The sequence below is a fragment of the Malaclemys terrapin genome, chromosome 10 (assembly GCF_027887155.1).
Source record: "Malaclemys terrapin pileata isolate rMalTer1 chromosome 10, rMalTer1.hap1, whole genome shotgun sequence".
Taxonomy (NCBI): Eukaryota; Metazoa; Chordata; order Testudines; family Emydidae; genus Malaclemys; species Malaclemys terrapin.
The window spans coordinates 56,153,657-56,171,319 of record NC_071514.1 but is presented as its reverse complement, the minus strand read 5'-3'; the positions used below and the strand labels follow the sequence as shown (position 1 = coordinate 56,171,319).

At 48.4% G+C, this 17,663-nt stretch overlaps 2 protein-coding genes across 9 annotated transcripts in view; one reads left to right on the top strand and one right to left on the bottom strand.

Annotated features, from left to right (window-relative positions):
• Window positions 1–17,663, top strand: part of MPG (N-methylpurine DNA glycosylase) — a 67,836-nt gene that overhangs the window by 47,880 nt on the left and 2,293 nt on the right. For 2 of the 3 annotated variants that reach the window (XM_054042208.1, XM_054042210.1), the window contains one exon: window positions 11,336–11,832. In XM_054042208.1, coding sequence (XP_053898183.1) covers window positions 11,336–11,715 — 380 coding nt within the window. In that variant the 3' untranslated portion in view covers window positions 11,716–11,832. Of the gene's footprint in view, window positions 1–11,335; window positions 11,833–17,663 lie in introns of those variants that run through there. The other variant, XM_054042209.1, reaches the window with a different exon arrangement.
• The window catches only part of NPRL3 (NPR3 like, GATOR1 complex subunit), a 121,247-nt gene continuing 115,506 nt past the window's right edge, over window positions 11,923–17,663 (bottom strand). For all 6 annotated transcript variants that reach the window (XM_054042203.1, XM_054042202.1, XM_054042204.1 and 3 more), the window contains one exon: window positions 11,923–13,340. In XM_054042203.1, the coding sequence (XP_053898178.1) occupies window positions 13,175–13,340 (166 nt within the window). In that variant the 3' untranslated portion in view covers window positions 11,923–13,174. The remainder of the gene's footprint in view (window positions 13,341–17,663) is intronic.

Here is a 17,663-nt window from a genome sequence, read left to right as displayed (position 1 = left end):
GTGCACGTCGGCGGAAGCATTCTATGTATAGGTCCAGACTGTCATTTCGACCCTCAGGAGGAGTCCATGTGGAGTTCTTCTTCCTGTGTTGTTGGTGGGAGGGTATCTGTGTATCAGTGCGCTGTTCAGTGTTATCATGAAAGTATTCTTTGAGTCGGAATTTTGGATTTGCTTACTTATAAAGTCCATCACAATTATGTATAGTAAAGGACTAAGTGCTGATCCCTCGTGGAACCAAACCTTCACCTCAAAACTCTGTTACACTGAAAGGTGTCCGCACTTTTGTCATGGAACCCTCATGCGAGCCCATCACTGTGTAAACAGGGTCCTCTAGCACCCCATAGAATTGTAGTGAAGACACCCGCAGTCTCCTAGGTACTTTGACTGCTTTCTCCAAATTAAGGAAAGCCCAACCATGCTCAACTATTCCCTCCAGCTTCTTTTCAATCCACTGTCTAGAGATGAGCATACCATCTGTCAAACTGCTCCTTTCCTAAAATGGGCTCCGCTGTTCAGTGAATGCAACTAACATTCTCATGCAGCGGGACACCAGATTGATTCCTTGGTACTTTGAACAGTTGTGCATGTCACCTATTTGTTTGTATATCAGTACTTGCATGGACTTTCTTCATTTTCTTGGGATTTTCTTCTCTTTCCAAAATGCATGCAGGACTCATATGAGCTGGTATACATCACAAACACTACAGACAGGGGAGAAGAACCAGTCTTTGCCAACTGCAATGGGAGCAATTGGGGGGAAAAGAGGCAAGTTTTCTGCCTGCAGTTTCCAAGATGGAGACTCCTCAAACCAGTTTATGGAGTCGGCATTAGATCTTATGAGTTATGGTAAAGATTTATTAAGCAGACTGTCTCCCATTGCTGCATGTACTTGTTCCAAAACAAAGTATTACACAGTGCACCTCTTGGGGTGTTCTTCTGTGGCACTGGAGGATATCTTGGGTCAATTTCTGAATTAGGAGAGGGATGACCCTGCTGGGATTTTCCTCCCTTTCTTGTTCCTCAGCTCTTTCTGTCATGGATTTGCCCCTTCTGCTTACCTCATCGAGATTTCTGAAAACTTCAAACATATGTAACAAACTGCAGTGGACTAGAATCCTAAGCAAAGACCTAGGGCTTTCCTATCTACATTGTACAGAGAGAACGGCTGTCACAGCTTCTTCAGAGAAAACTCTGGAATCTCTCACCCATCTCTGTGGTTACTGCTAATGAGGATGCTGTATCTCCATCTGAAGTGAAACAATCATAAACCAAACCTGTTTGGGCTGTGTCTGTCTGGGAGTTTGCCAAAGTTGAAATCTCTGACTTTATCAAGGCCCTGTGAGGGAGGTGAAAAATAAAACAAACTTTTCAGTGCAACATATTTTCATCTTAGGAAAAGACTCTCCAAAAATGTTATCAGACTCCTTTTTCTGTTAATTCAGGGAGTGGCCAGGACAGAGAGCTTGATGAAATGAAACAAAGAGATGATTATTATAAAAACAATAACTTATTGTTCGTTGAGTTCTTTCCTTCCTTCCTGCCAAAGACATCAATGTGCTTTACAAAGCAAGATGAACTCCAGCTCCTAGCTCTCTGTCAGGCGGGGAAGTCTCATCATCTCCAATTGATGATGAGGAAAACTGAGGTGTAGAGAGGTCAGTTTGAAACAATGAGTCAAAAGTACTTTCAGCCCCCCATCCCCTAGCATCAAACTTTTATGATAAAACACTAACGGGTTCAGTAACGTTCAGCTTTGTGTCAAGGGTGCATCTGAATGAGAGAAGTGGGAGGACTTCTTGGAGCCATTCCACTGACAACAAAAATCTCATGAAATGCTCATACAGTGATCTTGTTGTGTCTGACACAGCGTGACTCATAACAGTTAGAATGACCTAATCTCTAACTGCAGAGAGTCATGGGAAGTTGAACTGACAGGAAAGTCTGGCAAGGAGCTGGGCAATATGGGAACAAATGCTCAGTTTCTCGAAGCTAACTGGAAGTACAATATGGAAATCGCTTACAAAGAACTTTGCTAAGGTGCAGTTAAGTCTGTTGCTGCATAACAGTGCCTCCTGTTCTCTGTGCTCTTCCTTTTCCCATACTCCTGTGCGAAGAAGCCAGGAGATACCTAGTTAAGTGGCTGATTTGCACACAACCTTAACTCATCCCCTTTAGGGATGTCACCACCTTGCTGTCTCAGCCTCTCAGGCCTAGTCTGCCCTTGAACGCTGCACTTATAGAACTATTTCTGGTTGAGGTGATGGATTTATTTAACCAAATAGTTACACTGGAAACAACCCTAGAGTGGACAGTGAGCAGTGTAAAGGTGACTTTTATCCTGGTAAAGTTCTTCCCCTTCCTGTATTGGAATAGCTGTACTGCAGTAAAGCACCTTTTATACTGATATAATGTGCTCTCAGTATGAGGGCTATACTGCTTTAACTAGGCCAGTACAGCAAAAGCAGGACAACTGTCTAGTGTAGACAAGCCCTCACTCTGTTGCTTAAACTGCAGGCAGCTATTCCCAGGAACACCCCGAATGCATTGTTAGCCTATCTCATTGTGCCTGTGCCGCTGAAAAGGAGGAGAAGGCAGTTCAGTGTGTCCAGGATGACCTTTGCCAACAGGCAGCAGTTACTCCAGGTATTGGTGCTGCTATACAGGCCACGATGGAGGTCCCGTTGGACTGGATGAATAGCAGTCCCAATATGGAGTTTTTGGCACAGTGAGAATGGGTTGCAGCTTTGTTGGGCAGGGGGCAAGATGCCTCAAAGCCCCCTTCAGATAGGGCATATGTTGGGTTGGGGAGGGGCTTGGGACAGTAGGGCACTCTGACTGACCCCAGTGGCAGAGCAGGCCCCATGGGATCGCTGCAGCAAATGGAATTTCACACAGCCCCTAAATTGCTTTAAATTACACTGGGGGGGGGCGCGGGGGGCAATATTTAAAATCAACAAGATGAAGTTCAAGACAAGTGCAAGGTACTACGTTTAGGAAGGAAAAATCTAATGCACAACTAGAAAATAGGGTATAAGCGATTAGGTGGTAGTACTGCTGAAGAGAATCTTGGGGGACAAATTGAATATGAATCAGCAGAGTGGTGCAGTTGCAAAAAAGGCTAATATCAGTGAGATATATTAGCAGGAATGCCATGTGTAAGACACGGGAGGTAACTGGGGAGGCCTCAGGTGGAGCACTGTGTGCATTTCTGAGCGCCACACTTTAAGAAAGATGTGGACAAACTGGAGAGTCCAGAGGAAAGCAACAAAATGATAAAAGTTTAGAAAATCTGACCTATGAGGAAAGGTTAAAAAAACTGGTCATGTTTAGTCTTGAGACAAGACTGAGGGGTGACCTGATAACAGTCTTCAGATATGTTAAGTGCTGTCCATTGAAGGATGGACAAGAAGTAATTGTCTTAATCTGCAGCAAGGGAGATTTAGGTTAGATAAGAGGAAAACCTTTCTAATTCTAAGGGCAATTAAGCGTAATAGGTTTCAAAGGGAGGTTGTGGAATTCAGGTCCTTGGAGTTTTTAAGAACAGGTTGGATAAACACCTGTCAGGGATGGTCTAGGTTTACTGGGTCCTGCCTCAGCGCAGAGGGCTGGACTAGACAACCTCTTGAGGACCATTCACTACATTTCTGTGATTCTGTGAAAAGTAGGTGTACTGGTAAAAGTCAGTCAGTCGGTATAAGGGTGTTTACCCTTTGGGCTTCTGCTTGCGCAGTTCTGTTGGTCAGTGATTACACCCCAGACCAACAGCGCTGTGCCTGCAAAAACCCCTTGTGTGGACACAGTTATAGCAGCAAAATGGCGCTTTTACTGGTATAGCTTGTTTTGCTCAGGGGGTTGGGATGAGGCTATAGTGAGCTGTACCTGCAGAAGTATAGCTTTACTCCACAATAGAAGTGCTTTGCTGATCTAGTTTACCATTATGCCTATAGCATGTTATCATGGTATAGTTGAACCAGCAACGTTCTCCTACTGTAGACTTGGCCTCAGTAACTCCTTAAATGGACAAGGACAGGAGAGCATTTGACATGATGACTTTCTGTGGACTTTCTATGCAGGCAGGGTCCCGAGCTTCCAGTGGGATCTGTTTTTTTTTTCCTGGTCTAACAGCAATTATATATATTCGTATGGAGAGTTATGGAGCTTAAATGAATCAGTGGAAGTGTCCCAGCCTCTTCCACTGAGGTACAGTAGTCACTCAAATGGCAGTTGTAGGTTTGTTGTTTGTTACATTCATCGCCATAACTCTCATGAGTTAGTACGGTTCCTCCAGCTTGCTGGTATTTTGATGACATCAGTGTTTGCTGTCAGCCCAGAGGCAGAATGTTGGCAATGGCTGCTCAGGCCAGTGGGAGGCTGGAGACAAGAAGCTTTGTAAGCATGTGAGTGGCAGCGTTGGATTCTTTGATGCTTTGCCATTTTGTCCCTTGGAACAAGAAGTCACGGTATAGGATGCTGGAACTGCCGACGGCTTTGTTCAGATGAACTCAAATTTTGATGCTTTCATGTATCTTGATTATATCTTTAGATTCATAAAAACATAACTAGTCATTGGGGATTTGTAGATGCTCTTTATCACTCTGATGAGAGAATGAAAGCCTCTGTGGACTTTACCACTCTAAATCTGCTCCATATGGGGCTTTACCAGTTTACGGCCTGCACATCACTGGGCTAGGTTCCAGCAACTTATGGAGCCCATCCCAGGAACTAGTTAGTCTGTGTTCTGATGGGGGTGCACAGCTGCTGCTGGAGAAATTATAGGCAGGGAGCGGGAGGAAGTTTATTGAAAAGTCTGGCAGATGTCTGTTAACATGCATGAGTATACAATACATCCTGGCAACAGCAAAATAACGCTAATACAAACAGCCTTCCCTGTGCCCAGAGGAGTTACACTGGACTCTCGTCTTATCCTAGATGCTGCATCCAGCTTTCCCTTGGCTTTCATGCATCTCGTTTTTCCTGAACTTGCCTGTGTAGCTGTCCTGCTGCCAGATCTGGATGAATATGCGATAAAATCCAGGGCACCAGTATTTCCCCGCCCAGACACTCTGTGTCGCTATGCATGGATTGCCCTGTAGCTTTCGTATTGCAGACAAGCACATAGAAGGAGACATTTTGGGAGCAGTGAGTCAGAGCGTCATCAGGGAAGGAGTATTTTATTCTTGCAGCAGCCAAAAGCTGTTTCCATGAATGAGAGCTGGAGCTATTCCGGGGAAAGCGCAGTTAGCTGCTTCCTGGGGGTTTTGGCCTGCACTACGGCTTCCTGGTCTTCTTCTATTCAGAAAGAGAACTGACCTCTTCACTGCTTTGGGATTCCAGGCTTTATCTTGGTCTTTGACTCTACTCCCTGTGTTGAGGGTTGGGCTTTTTGCTTAGGCATGTGATGTAAATAGCTAGCACCTCCATACTGGAGCGAGCTGCTCTGACCTGCACCACTGATGAACATGCAGCGTAGATGGCCTGCTCTCATTCTATATAAATCCATGGTACATCCACACCTTGAATACTGTGTGCAGTTCTGGTTGCCCCAGCTCAAAACAGACATATCAGAATTGGACAAGATGCAGAGAAGGGCAACAAAAGTGAATTGGGGTAAGGAACAGCTTCCATATGAGGAGAGATTAAGAAGCCTGGGACTGTTCATCTTGGAAAAGGGATGACTAAGGGGGGATATGATAGAGGTCTATAAAATCATGAACGGTGTGGAGAAAGTGCATAAGGAAGTGTTATTTACCCCTTCATGTAATACAAGTACCAGGGGTCACCCAATGAAATTAATAGGCAGCAGGTTTAAAACAAACATAAGGAAGTACTTCACACAATGCACAGGCAACCTGTGGAATTCTTTGCCAGGGATGTTGTGAAGGTTAAATGTATAACTGGGTTTAAAAAAAGAACTAGATAATTTCATGGAAGAGAGGTCCATCAATAGCTACTGGCCAAGATGGTCAGGAATGCAACCCCATGCTCTAGGTGTCTTTAAACCTCTGACTGCATCACTTCATAATTGTCCCATTCTGTTCATTCCGTCTGAAGCATCAGGCACCAGCAACTGTCGGAAGACAGGATACGGGGCTAGATGGACCATTGGTCTGACCCAGTATGGCCGTTCTTATTCTACTAATGGATGCCAAGGGAATACCAAAGCCAGCTGCTTGAGCCAGGGCTCCAGGGTGTGTGGGCTGAGGTGGCCGTGGGGTCAGGGAGGGGAGATTCCAGCTCTCTGGCAGGCACAGCATCAGCCTGGACTGAGCCTCGAAGGGTTTATCTGTTGTTGTGGGGGGAAGTACACGTGCTTGGGGGTGAGAGCATCCTGCATATCCAGGAAAGCAGCCGCTGGGTGCAGTGAGGACTCAGGACATGGATTCCCAGTTGCCCAGATCCTAGGGATCCATAAGGAAGGTGGGAGGAGGCAGAAGTCAGCCACACGGCCCCCACCTGCTGCCTTCTGGCCTCTTCTGTAGGAGCTCTCTTGCCATTGTCTGAGCCTTCAGTAGCTGTTGACTCACAATGGGGGAGAAACCTGCAGCATGAACTTCCAGCAGGGTACCCATAATGTCGGTCAGGGACTGTGCTGCAGTGCTTGGCTCTCATCATTTCCCCCTCTCATCTGCCACTGCAGCCCGTGGCTGCTGGTCCCAATGGGGTACAGCCATAGATGGTCTTCCAGGGGGGTCTCTTGGAGGCAGCACGCCCCTGCTCTGCCCTAAGGGAGCGCCATGTGGTTCGAACCCCATTGTTCATGTTAGTGGAGGAGATGACCTGAGCCTCAGCAATCTCTGTGTAAAAGCAGTATCACTTCTAAGAAAATCCCTAAGAAATGTAGATTGATTCCAGATGGTGACCACAGTCACTAACAAGGAACAAAAGGAGCTGGTGTAATTAGTATTTGCTTGGAATTCCTTTGCTTGGATTTCTATCTCTGAGTGTGTCTGAGGGTACAGCTAGGAAAGCTCCCATCTAAATGCTCAGCTTTCAGGGATTGTGCTGCAAGACCAGCATGTCCTAGGCACCCCCATCACAGAAGGGAGCTGCTGGAAACGCAACAAATTGCTAATGTCTGTCAGAAATCACTTTGCTGACTTTACCCAGCTTGATGGAGAACAACAGAGACATTACAAGTCCAGCACATACCACAACTCAGCAAATTGTGTTCTCTGCTAAACACACCCCGCTGTGCTGTGGACAGAAATTTTAGGGGGGCGCTCTGTTAGACTCATGTAGAGCATGAAGAGAAATCAGAGACTATTATAAAGCTAGGAAGTGCCATCGAGAAGCCTTTGCTGGGCTGTGAGACCTAGGCATTGAGGACTAGGCCCTGAATGGCTCTAGATGTTTCAAGCTGATTGGAGTGTGTGAGGCAGAGATTATGGTGGAGCTGGCATTACTGAACATGCATATGTTGGAGATACAGAATTCTGTGGGTGGCCAACAGCACAGGGAGTGTTGTGTAGGAATCGCACACGCAACTGGTCTACCAAGCTCTCCGCTTGCCCACTCAGGGTCACAGACAGAACCTTCTTACCATCAAAATGGAAAACATCTGGGTAGCACTTTTGTTTCCACTCAGGGTTGGGTTATGTATCTGGGGAAGACTGCTTTGTTCAGGGCTGTTTTGGGAAGAGCTGCAGGAGTTCAGGAAAATGTGTTTGATACAAAGGCTGTAAAGAATGAGATTTCTCAGAATACCCTGAGAATGGACTAAGATGCCAAAAGTCAGTGACTACATTTCCCGTATGATTTGAGTTTTGAAGAATTCTCTTCTGCCATCCATATGTTGAAGGGGTTTTGTGTGCTGGTGTGAAGCTCCTGTGGCCACTTATGCTAGCTTTATTGCCAAAATCTGCTGGTGGTGCAGGGCTAGGCCACCATTCCCCACCCCAGGATCCTGCCCTGTTCACACACCTTTCTCATGGGCCAACACATTTATTTCCATTGGCTCTGTTTTCTGCAGAAACAGAAACCTGCGGGGCCTCAGATGTAATCCTCAAGTACAGAAGCTACTCCATGCACAGCACTGGGCTCGCCTCTCGCTTTGCACCATGCGTGCCATTCACACTAGTGCAGAGTGGGTTCACACTCACTCTGTGAAATGTGCAGGGCAACGGGGAACCTGACCCAATGACTCCTCAGGTCACACTTTTGCCCCATGAAGGACAGGGGAGCCAGTGTGTCTGAGTCTGAATGGAAACAAGGAAGAGTGTGGAAAATTCCTGCAGTACTTAGAATCAGAACCATAGGGTTAGAAGGGACTGCAAGGGTCATCTAGTCTAACCCCCTGCAAGATGCAGGATTTGTCATCTAAACCATCAAAGACAGATGAAAACCTCCAGTGAAGGAGATTCCACAACCTCCCTAGGCAGTCTGTTCCATTGGCCTACTGTTCCTACAATTAGGAAGTTTTTCCTGAGATTCAATCTAAATCTGCTTCTCTGTAGTTTGAACCCATTGCTACCCTCTGTCACAAGAGAGAACAACTTTTCTCCATCTTTTTTATGGCAGCCTTTCAAGTATTTGAAGACTGCTATCATGTCCCCCCAGGTCTCCTTTTTTCCAAACTAAACATACCTAGTTCCTTCAGCCTTTGCTCATATGGCTTGCATTCCATCTCTTTGATCATCTTTGTTGGTCGCCTCTGGACCCTTTCCAGTTTCTCTACATTCTTTCTATTGGTGACCAAAATTGGACACAGCACTCCAGCTAAGGCCTAACCAGTGTCGAGTAGAGCAGTACTATCACCTCCTGTGACTTGCATGCTCTGCCTTGTTTAATGCAACTTACATTTGTATTTGCTTTTTTTACAACAGCATCACATTGTTGACTCACACTTAGTGCCAGAGTGATTCATTAGTCCAAAGCTCTGAGCAGCAGGTCAGGGGGTGAGCATGCAGGATGGGAAGAGTGGGGTATAAATGGACTCTAAGCAATTTGCCATTAATCCTATTTTGAAGTGGAGAAGATGAAATTGTTTTTTGACAACTGGTTCCAGGCTCCACGGCTTTGATCTGTACGCTGCTGTGCTCCTGGGTGGGTCAGTAAACTGCCTCATAACTGATAGTAGTTGCAAGTTCTGTCATGGACAATATTCCTGGGACACATCATTGTTATGCCAGTGTTACTGTGGTAGGGATCAGAGCACACAGCATTATATTTAGAACAGCAATCTGAGGCCCTTCTGGGCCTTGTGAGGGAGAAGGTGTTCCTGTGTCTGAGAGTAGGTGCTTGAGGACTAGGCCCTGACTGGCTCCAGATGGTTCTGGCTGCCTTGAGTGTGTATGAGGGGAGAGGATTCTTGTGGAGTCAGCATTACTGGCTTTGCAGATGTTGGAGATGAGGGGGCCCTGGGTGGCCAGCAGTACAGGGAGTGTTATGTGTTTACAGCTCCCTGCACTAGTGAGGGGCAGGGGGACCAGCCAGTTCTCTGTGCCTCTCTTTTGCAGGGTACGGACTGGAGGGCAGCACCCAAGTTGGAGCTGCAGAAATCCTGTGGGGAGTTAGAGCCTTCCTCTGCCCCATGATTAAGGCCCCATTTTGGGCAGGCTGCATTTACTTTCCACAGTAATTCCTAATGTGTTGGCTGGTTATTGACAGACTGTTAAGAATTTCCAGTTAGTCACTGATGAACTGTCTGAGTGTTGAAAGGTTCTAGTCCCAGAAGCAGGCACAACAGAGTTCAGGTTTAGTTGTGTCTGGTTGGGAACCTCGATGTGCACAACGACATACTAGGGGCAAACCAAAGCTTTAAATATTTGTATTAGCACAATTAGTAAAAATACAAATGTTCTGAACCAAATGAGAAAGTAGCTGTAATTTAAAACCAAGCTTGTTTCCAGTACCATCCCTGACACATACTCACACCTTCTCATGGAGGCCTAGTGGTAGGAGACACATGGTGTTCCATGCCAAGTGAGTCCAGTGGTCAAGATTTTGAGGTTTACATGGTGACTGGGCCTATTATAAGTCTGGAGGCTGCCATGAATATTCATATAAAGGCCAGGCCCACTTAGTCCATAACTGACTTCTTAACCCTAATAATGTCTGGTGTTCTTATTCTGTAGGTTAGTATATGAATGATCTCATTAATATTAATATATATGTCAGTTTCATTGCCAAGACAAGTTTGTGGTTGTGCATTTGCAGATGTCCTGTCTTAAAATATCCAAAGTTCGGCTCAGTCTGATTGTTTAAGGGTACCTGGTGTTATTTTATACAAAAATCCTCTAAATCAAACTTGTCAGTGTTGGGCAATTCACTTATGTGAAGGCCGGTAGGCCTCAAAGCCTTATGCTAACTGCTTAAGCCAAATAGCTCACAGGGTATAGACCTTGTAGGCTTCTTGCGTTACTGCTCAGTAAAATACAGCTAAGCTAGTTCTATGGACTAGGGCCCTTGGCAAACTGGAAGGGGGGCACTAGCACCCCTGACCATGTCCTGATCCCCCTGCTCCAGAGCTGATTGGAGGTGGTGCACTGAGCCCATGGTGTGTGAATACAAATCTGTAGGGTTTGGGGAGCTGCTCCAGGTACCCCACCCTTGAACTCACATGTGGCAGTTGTTCCAGAGTGCTGTGCTGACAGGACAACCTCTGGACCTCTGAGCGCCTCCTGGAGGGAGCTCAGCCCATGACACTCCCTTAAACACTAATGCTGGGAAGGTCGTCAGGGAAAAGCTGGCTGGAGATTGAAATTCATGGTTACAGATGAAACAGACTGAGCCAAGGAGAGTTTGGCCAGTCAGAGCAGGGGAAGGGGTTCACTGCCCTTTCCTCTCTCCCCATTTACTGGCTGACTTCTGCTATCCGTGACTGTGACAAATCTGACCTGAGATCACTTCAAAGTTCCCTGCTCCGCCACAGACTTTCTGTGTGACCTTGGGGAAGTCATTAAAGATCAGATGTTTAAAGGGTCTTAAACTCCTAGTGATTTTCATACATCCATTGATTTCAATGGAGACAGGCCCCACTCCATGTAGGCACCTAAATGCCTTGAAAAATCTGGTCCTTGGCTCCTCAGTTCCCATGTGTAAAACAGGGCTAACGGCACTCGCAGGGTGTGGTGGGGATGAATACACTGAAGAGTGTGAGGCATGCTATACTGGAGTGCAGGACCGTTGATAGACTATTGTCCCTTGAGTTGATCTGCTGACCAATGGGTACCAGTTAATACAAGGGAGGGGAGGTGTGTAGGATTTCTGTGAGGGTTGGAATTAATTCTGTATTGCTCTCAACCCCCTGCACAGAGTAACATGTAGCCCAGCCAGCCAGTGGTGAGAGGCACCCGTAGAGGAGCCCATGCTCATGCAAGTTCTTATTGTTCCACAGGGGAAGGGGCTGCAGTACTGCTCCGGTCCTTGGAACCTCTGCAGGGCCTGGACATCATGAGGCAGCTGCGAAGTACTCAGAGGAAAGGATCAGCCAAACCACTGAAGGACTGGCAGCTGTGCAATGGGCCCTCCAAGCTATGTCAAGCACTCGCTATAAACAAGAGCTTTGACCAAAAGGACCTGGCTCGTGACACAGCAATCTGGATGGAGCCTGGCTCAGAAGCACCGGGAGAGCAGGCTGTGGTGACTGCAGCCAGAATTGGTGTCAGCTACGGTGGAGAGTGGGCACAGAAACCACTGAGGTTTTATATACGAGGGAACAAATGCGTGAGTGTTGTGGACAAGAAGGTGGAGAGAGAGCAAGGTGCTGCAGACTAGAGGTGTGGGTGCTTTCATTAACTATCAGCCCCAGACTCTGACCTAATGGAACTGGGCCAGGGGGGGTGGTGCTGGTTTGGAAGCTGTTTTAATAATAAATATGCTTTGTTACAATGATATGAGTAAGGTGGGATGTCTGGTCAGTAGTTAGCCTAAGAGAGCCAGGCTCACTCCCTGGAGTGCCACGCTCCTCTGGGGTTTCCAAATGACACTGGACTTGTTTTGTGGGCATTTAGGGTAGGGCTCTTAACTCCGAAGTGAAAGCAATGAGATTCCACATGGCAAGAACCCTTCAACTGTGGGAGGGGAGGGAGAGAGGTTGTTAAGTATAGGGACAATTCCATCTCCTACCCAGCCTGACTCATTCTTCTGCTTCCCTGCCAGTTGTCCCCAGCCACCCCACCCAAAAATGCTCCTGTTTGATTTCTGCAGTTGCTAAGCCAACAGCCATCCAGATTCCTGAGCAGAAAGAAAGCCCAGACAGTCTGTGAAGGTGGGGAGGCATATCCCCTTTAGGTACAAGGACACTCTTGCAGCTGTGGCAGCACAGGTACTAGCTACCCTCAGCATCAAACTCCACACTGAGCTAGCGACACACCAGCAACAGGGGCAGCACAGAGAGAACTGGTAAAGAGAGGTATCAAAACTGCTGTGAAACACACAGAGCCTACAAGAGGTACAGGAAAGAGTTAAAGGGCTAAAGGACAGATTCACAAGGGTACTTAAGCACCTCAGGCTGCAGTTACATGCCTCAGGCCAATACTGAAGGCTTGTACACAACTAGCACTTACTTCAGTATAATTTAAGTCACGCGGTAGTGAAAAAGCTACCCCCCTGCACGATACACTGACTTAAGTGCTGGTGTGGACATAGCTACTGACAGGACAGCTCTCGCGGCAGCATAGAGCATCTATACTAACAGCACTATAGCTGTGCTGCTGTAGCGATTCTAGTGGAGACTAGGCTGGAGACGCCATTGACATTTTTAAAACCACTGCTCTGCTGCTTGAATAGAGGCAACCGGTTTCTGCTGCACCAATGTCCAGTTGAAATGCATGTTATTTATTCAGTGACACCAACGTAAAACCTTTCTTCAACTCCACACACACAGCCTGCGCAGGAAGCAAGGAACCCCAGCCCCGGGCTAGGGACTTCAGGAAGACACTGCAAGCTGGAACTAACTGGACTGAACAGCTTCACTTGTGTGTGCCTCTCTATCCCACCCCATGCATCTTGAGGGCAGAGCTCTGTCCACACGCAGGTCAGGGTTTATATCCCCAGCCAGATGGTGAAAGGGAGGGAGAAGGGGTGACTTGCTGAGGGTCGCTGGGAAGGTCAATGGCAGGGGTAGAACCTCTGGCTGCTGCCACCCTGCTCCTGTATTAACATTTATATAAACAAACTATTACGACTGAGGGAGCTGAAAACAGAGGAGCAGTTCCCCTCCCACACTCCACAGTCACTTCAAGAGGGACTGGAAGACTGAAATCACAGGGTCCTCATGATTGGTCACAACCAGCACGCTGCGAAACTTGTCAAAGAGCATGACCAGCTGGGAGCGGCGCATGTTCTCATTATACATGATCTCCTCCAAATGGTGCCGTCCTCGGAAATAGTGTAGCAGCCTGCAAGGCAAGGAGAGGAGAAGGTGAGCTCGCACTTGCTCCTCCATTGTGTGCACATGGGTTCTGCACCCCCATTACAAAACAACGCTTCAGCCCTTGGAACAAGCTGGAGACGGAGCAGATCTTTTCAAGCTTGGATTAATAGCCAAGTCTGAGTGCTACAGCAACCTGGCCACCAGCGCATTTCACTGAACATGAGCCCATAAAAGAGAGGTTTCAGAGACTAAAACTTGGGCAACTCCATTTTACAACCTCCAAACACAGTTTAGCCTAATCTGCTGTCCAAGGTCCTGCCATGTGGTCACTGCGAATCAGCTACGGTGCCTGCCCAACAGTTATCCATTTCCCCCTAAACTCCAATAATGCAAAAGAAGTTCAGGTTTAGAAAATACATTGGCTGAGATCAGTCCACACTAAAAGATGACCAGTGCTAGGCTGTAGCAGCATCCCAACCTCCCCATGTGCCTGCAACACATGTGATCTGTATTAGGGCAGAGCAAGCCACCAACCAGAGGTTTGCAACTCCTGGAGCCTTGAAGTTAAACTCCTTGCGCCACTTGTTGCCTGGATTGCCAGATCTTTGGGGCTGGGATGCTTATTAGTAAACTGTACCCCAAATAATCCTATGGGGCCCTGATCCCACAGAGGACTCTCAGGTACTACTAAATACTACTAAAGACTTATCACAGAATAACTAACTCAAACACACAAGGATATTGTTTACAGTTAACATGATGATTTACTTTTTTTAATATCTACAATAACTCATTTTAAGTGGCTTTCTTTGTATAAACACTGATCAAGATAAAGCTTCTCACAAGCATTCTTCTAGCTTTTGTGTGTAGTTCCAGCAGTCCACAGAGCATTGGTTACTTGGCAGTTAATGTGCTATTGAAATATAAGGCACCAAGCCAAACCACTTCTCCCAAACCATCATCATTCCTGATGTGCTGCTTCTGAGCCCAGCCACGCTACACCATGCTTCCACAGTGTGTATGTATTGGCACTAGATTGCTATAATGAGAAACACACCAATGCTAGGGCACAAACACAGGTTTCCTATAAATGGGAGCAGGAACCTCAAAGAAAACCTTTGGACACAGTACAGGTACTTTGCTGCACTAATTCCACTTGTGGGGAGAGGAGCCCAGGCCCCCACACACTGTGCATGTGATGCAATCCTGGGGTAAAAATGGAAGAGGACAGAACGCAGCAATCACACTGAAAAGCCACAAACCCTGGTTCCCTTCCAATTCTTCACCTGTTCTGCCTCTCCCATGTTACCACAGTTTCATTCAGTCTCCAGGACATCAGCCTAGGAACCTTCCTGGCCCAGAACAACTCACCTTTTCTCCTCCTGACACTTGCATGACTTAGTATCTAAACCTGCTAATAATACAGAACAAACATCCACAGACCCAGAGAGCAGCCAGACCCTGCCTGTGGATTTTCGACTGCTCTCTAGCTCTCAAATTTCCAACTCAAACCAGGAAACCAGATCAGAAATGCAAGGGAGGAAGATTTGGTTAAGTCCCTCGTTTTGCATAAAATGCCAAGTAACTGAAGTTTGTTCTTAGCAGGGAGCACGGAAATTCTGGCTGAGGGTACCAGGGCAACCATCGGGTAGCTTTAATGTCCATAGAAAGCAGGCAGGGCCTTGGTTTGTGAGGTCTCATCCAGAAGACACACAGAGATTGTAGCAAATTCCATTTATCTTCCATAGAAAGAAAACCACTGAGCCTACTCTGCCGGAGTTTGACTCGGGATTAGCACTATGACGGGCTCACTCTTCCCCCAAAGCACTGCACAAGTAGCTAATTCTGCCTCACTGCCCCGGGTGCACAAAGGGGGATTATTCCCACTCAGAAATGGGGACTAGAGCCAGAGTGCCTAGCTACACAACACATGTTCCATGCTCGCTCCCTGGTTTACACCCTTGATGGGGTGGCACAGACTGAATTAGAGCCTTACAGATTTGGCCACACAATGAATGAGTGACAGAGGCAAGATGAGAGCGCTGGAGTCCCTCTTGCTGCATACTGAGGCACAAGGTCACTTTCCAGAGCAGAACTGCCTAGCTAGCCCTCCAACTGATCATTCGTACTCACTGTTCTCTGCTGAACCGTTTAGTCTACTCAGTATCTTCCCTGTGCTTTGCATACGCTATTGGAAAATGGTCCAACTCATCAGTGCCTGCACACAGCGGCCCAGATTCATTTCACCAGATGAGTACATACATGTTCCGGGCTGCGTCAAGCATTGTTAACACTGTCATACCCTAAACCTACCCACTGATGTTAAAACACTGGGGATGGAAAATACCATTCAATCCTTCTGTTCCAGGACAGGACAGGCCCTGTGGAAACACTTTGTTCTCAGCTGCAGTTTTGTAATCTCCCTGTTGCCCTACTTCTCCAGATATTCACCTCAGTACCAGCTTTACCATGGCACCATGGCTCCAGACCCAGGCTCCAAAGGGGCCCCGACCTGCTCTGCTTGGGCTGCAGTAAGGGCCCGCTAGCTCTTCTCTGCCCTCCTGCCCTCTCCTGCGGAGGCAGAAGCTTCATCCTGCCAGCTCCTGCTGCAGGGCAGGCTCCACCCACACCCACTGGCAGCTAAGCTCGCCCCTTCCTCTTCCCCCGAGCGCACCGCATTCCCACCCCTCCCGCTCCCAGTGCTTCCCCTGCCGCCTAACAGCTGTTTGCCAGCACAAGGGAGAGGGAGGAGCAGGGCCGCAGCACGCTTGGGGGAGGAGGCGGAGAAGAGGCAGGGGTGGGACCTTGGGGGAGGGGGTGGGGCAAAGGCGGGGCCCCCGCACTCCCCTACATGTATCCCCTTCAGCCCCCTGCCATGAGCCACTCAGGCAGTGGGCTGGGAGCACCCCCACGACCCCAACCCACACCCCCAGCCCTGACTCCTGCACCCCCCTCACACACACCCAGCCCCCTGCACTGACCCCTGCACCCCCTCACATACCCCCATGACCCCAGCCCTGACTCCTGCACCCCTCACACAACCCAGCCCCCTGCCCTCCCTGACTCCTGCACCCCAACCTCCTCCTGCACCCTAACTCCCTCCCAGACCCTGCATCCCCAGTCCTGAGCTTTCGCCCTCACCCTAACTCCCTCCCAGACCCCACACCCCAACTTTTTTTTTTTTTTACATTTTTTTAAAATAAAGTGCTCTTATCCAACGATAACTATTACAATAGTTAGCTAACGGTACAAACAATATTTGGAAAGATCATTAAGTGGTCCGCTGAGACCCCTGGCAATTTTCAAGTGGTCTATGGAAAAATAAGTTAGACTACATAAACAATCAAGGTACCTCACTTTATTTTCATTTACTTGCTATTACTTATAGGAGGAGGAGGAGGAGGAAGAATAAAAGAATGAAAAACGGGGGCGGGGGAGATAAGAGAGAATGTTTTTTTTCTTCGCTGGGTCCTAAGGAGGGGCCCCAAAAATGAAGCTGAGCACAGGGCCCCACTAACTCTAAATCTACCATGGGGACTGACCCCTCCCACACTGTTCCCCATGCCATAGCCAGGGGCTGACCCCTCACTCCCCGAGATCCGCATGCTGCTGCCAGGTCAGGGACTGACCCCTTCCTCGCCCCAGCTCCCCACACCGCTGCCAGGAGATGGGGCTGACCCCTAGCCCCCCAAGCTCCATTCTGGCTGGGGCTGGGGCTGACCCCCAAACCCTGCTGCCTGACCCCTTGCGTTGTCACCCCCACATACACATTCCTCCACGCCCCGGTAGGAGGGTGCGCCAGACTTTTTTGGTAAACAGGGCATTTGTTTGTTTGTTCTTGCCAGCTGAGCAGTTGGCAAGAACAAACGGGATAAACGTCCGTTTTTGTCAAAAAAGTCAGGATGGCTGGGACCGAGCTTAAAAAGGGAACTATCCCGGCCAAACGGGGACGTATGGTCACCCTATCTCCAGGCAAGTGGGTCCTGAGGGAGTCCAGCCAGGGTGGTGGTGAGCTGTGGGGAAGTGCATTGGGCAGTAGTGGTGTGGCTGGGGGCGGGTGCTGGGCAGCGGGGGTGGTGTGCAGGCTACTGTGCATTTGTAGTGGAGGGTTTGTGTGGGGGGCTGCTGGGCATAGGGAGTCGGGGCTGTGTGGCACGGCCCGAGCCCACCCCTGAGGGGAAGGGGCACGCTGGCAGCACAGGGCTGGGTGAGTCAGTGTGCATCTGGCAACTGCCGGTTTGTATACAGAGCCCTTGCCCTGGGCTGGGTGGAGCGGGGCCGGCCCCACCATGCTATGCCCCAATGCTCCTGGCTGCCCCTTGCTCTGGGGACCGCCCTCCCCCCGCCA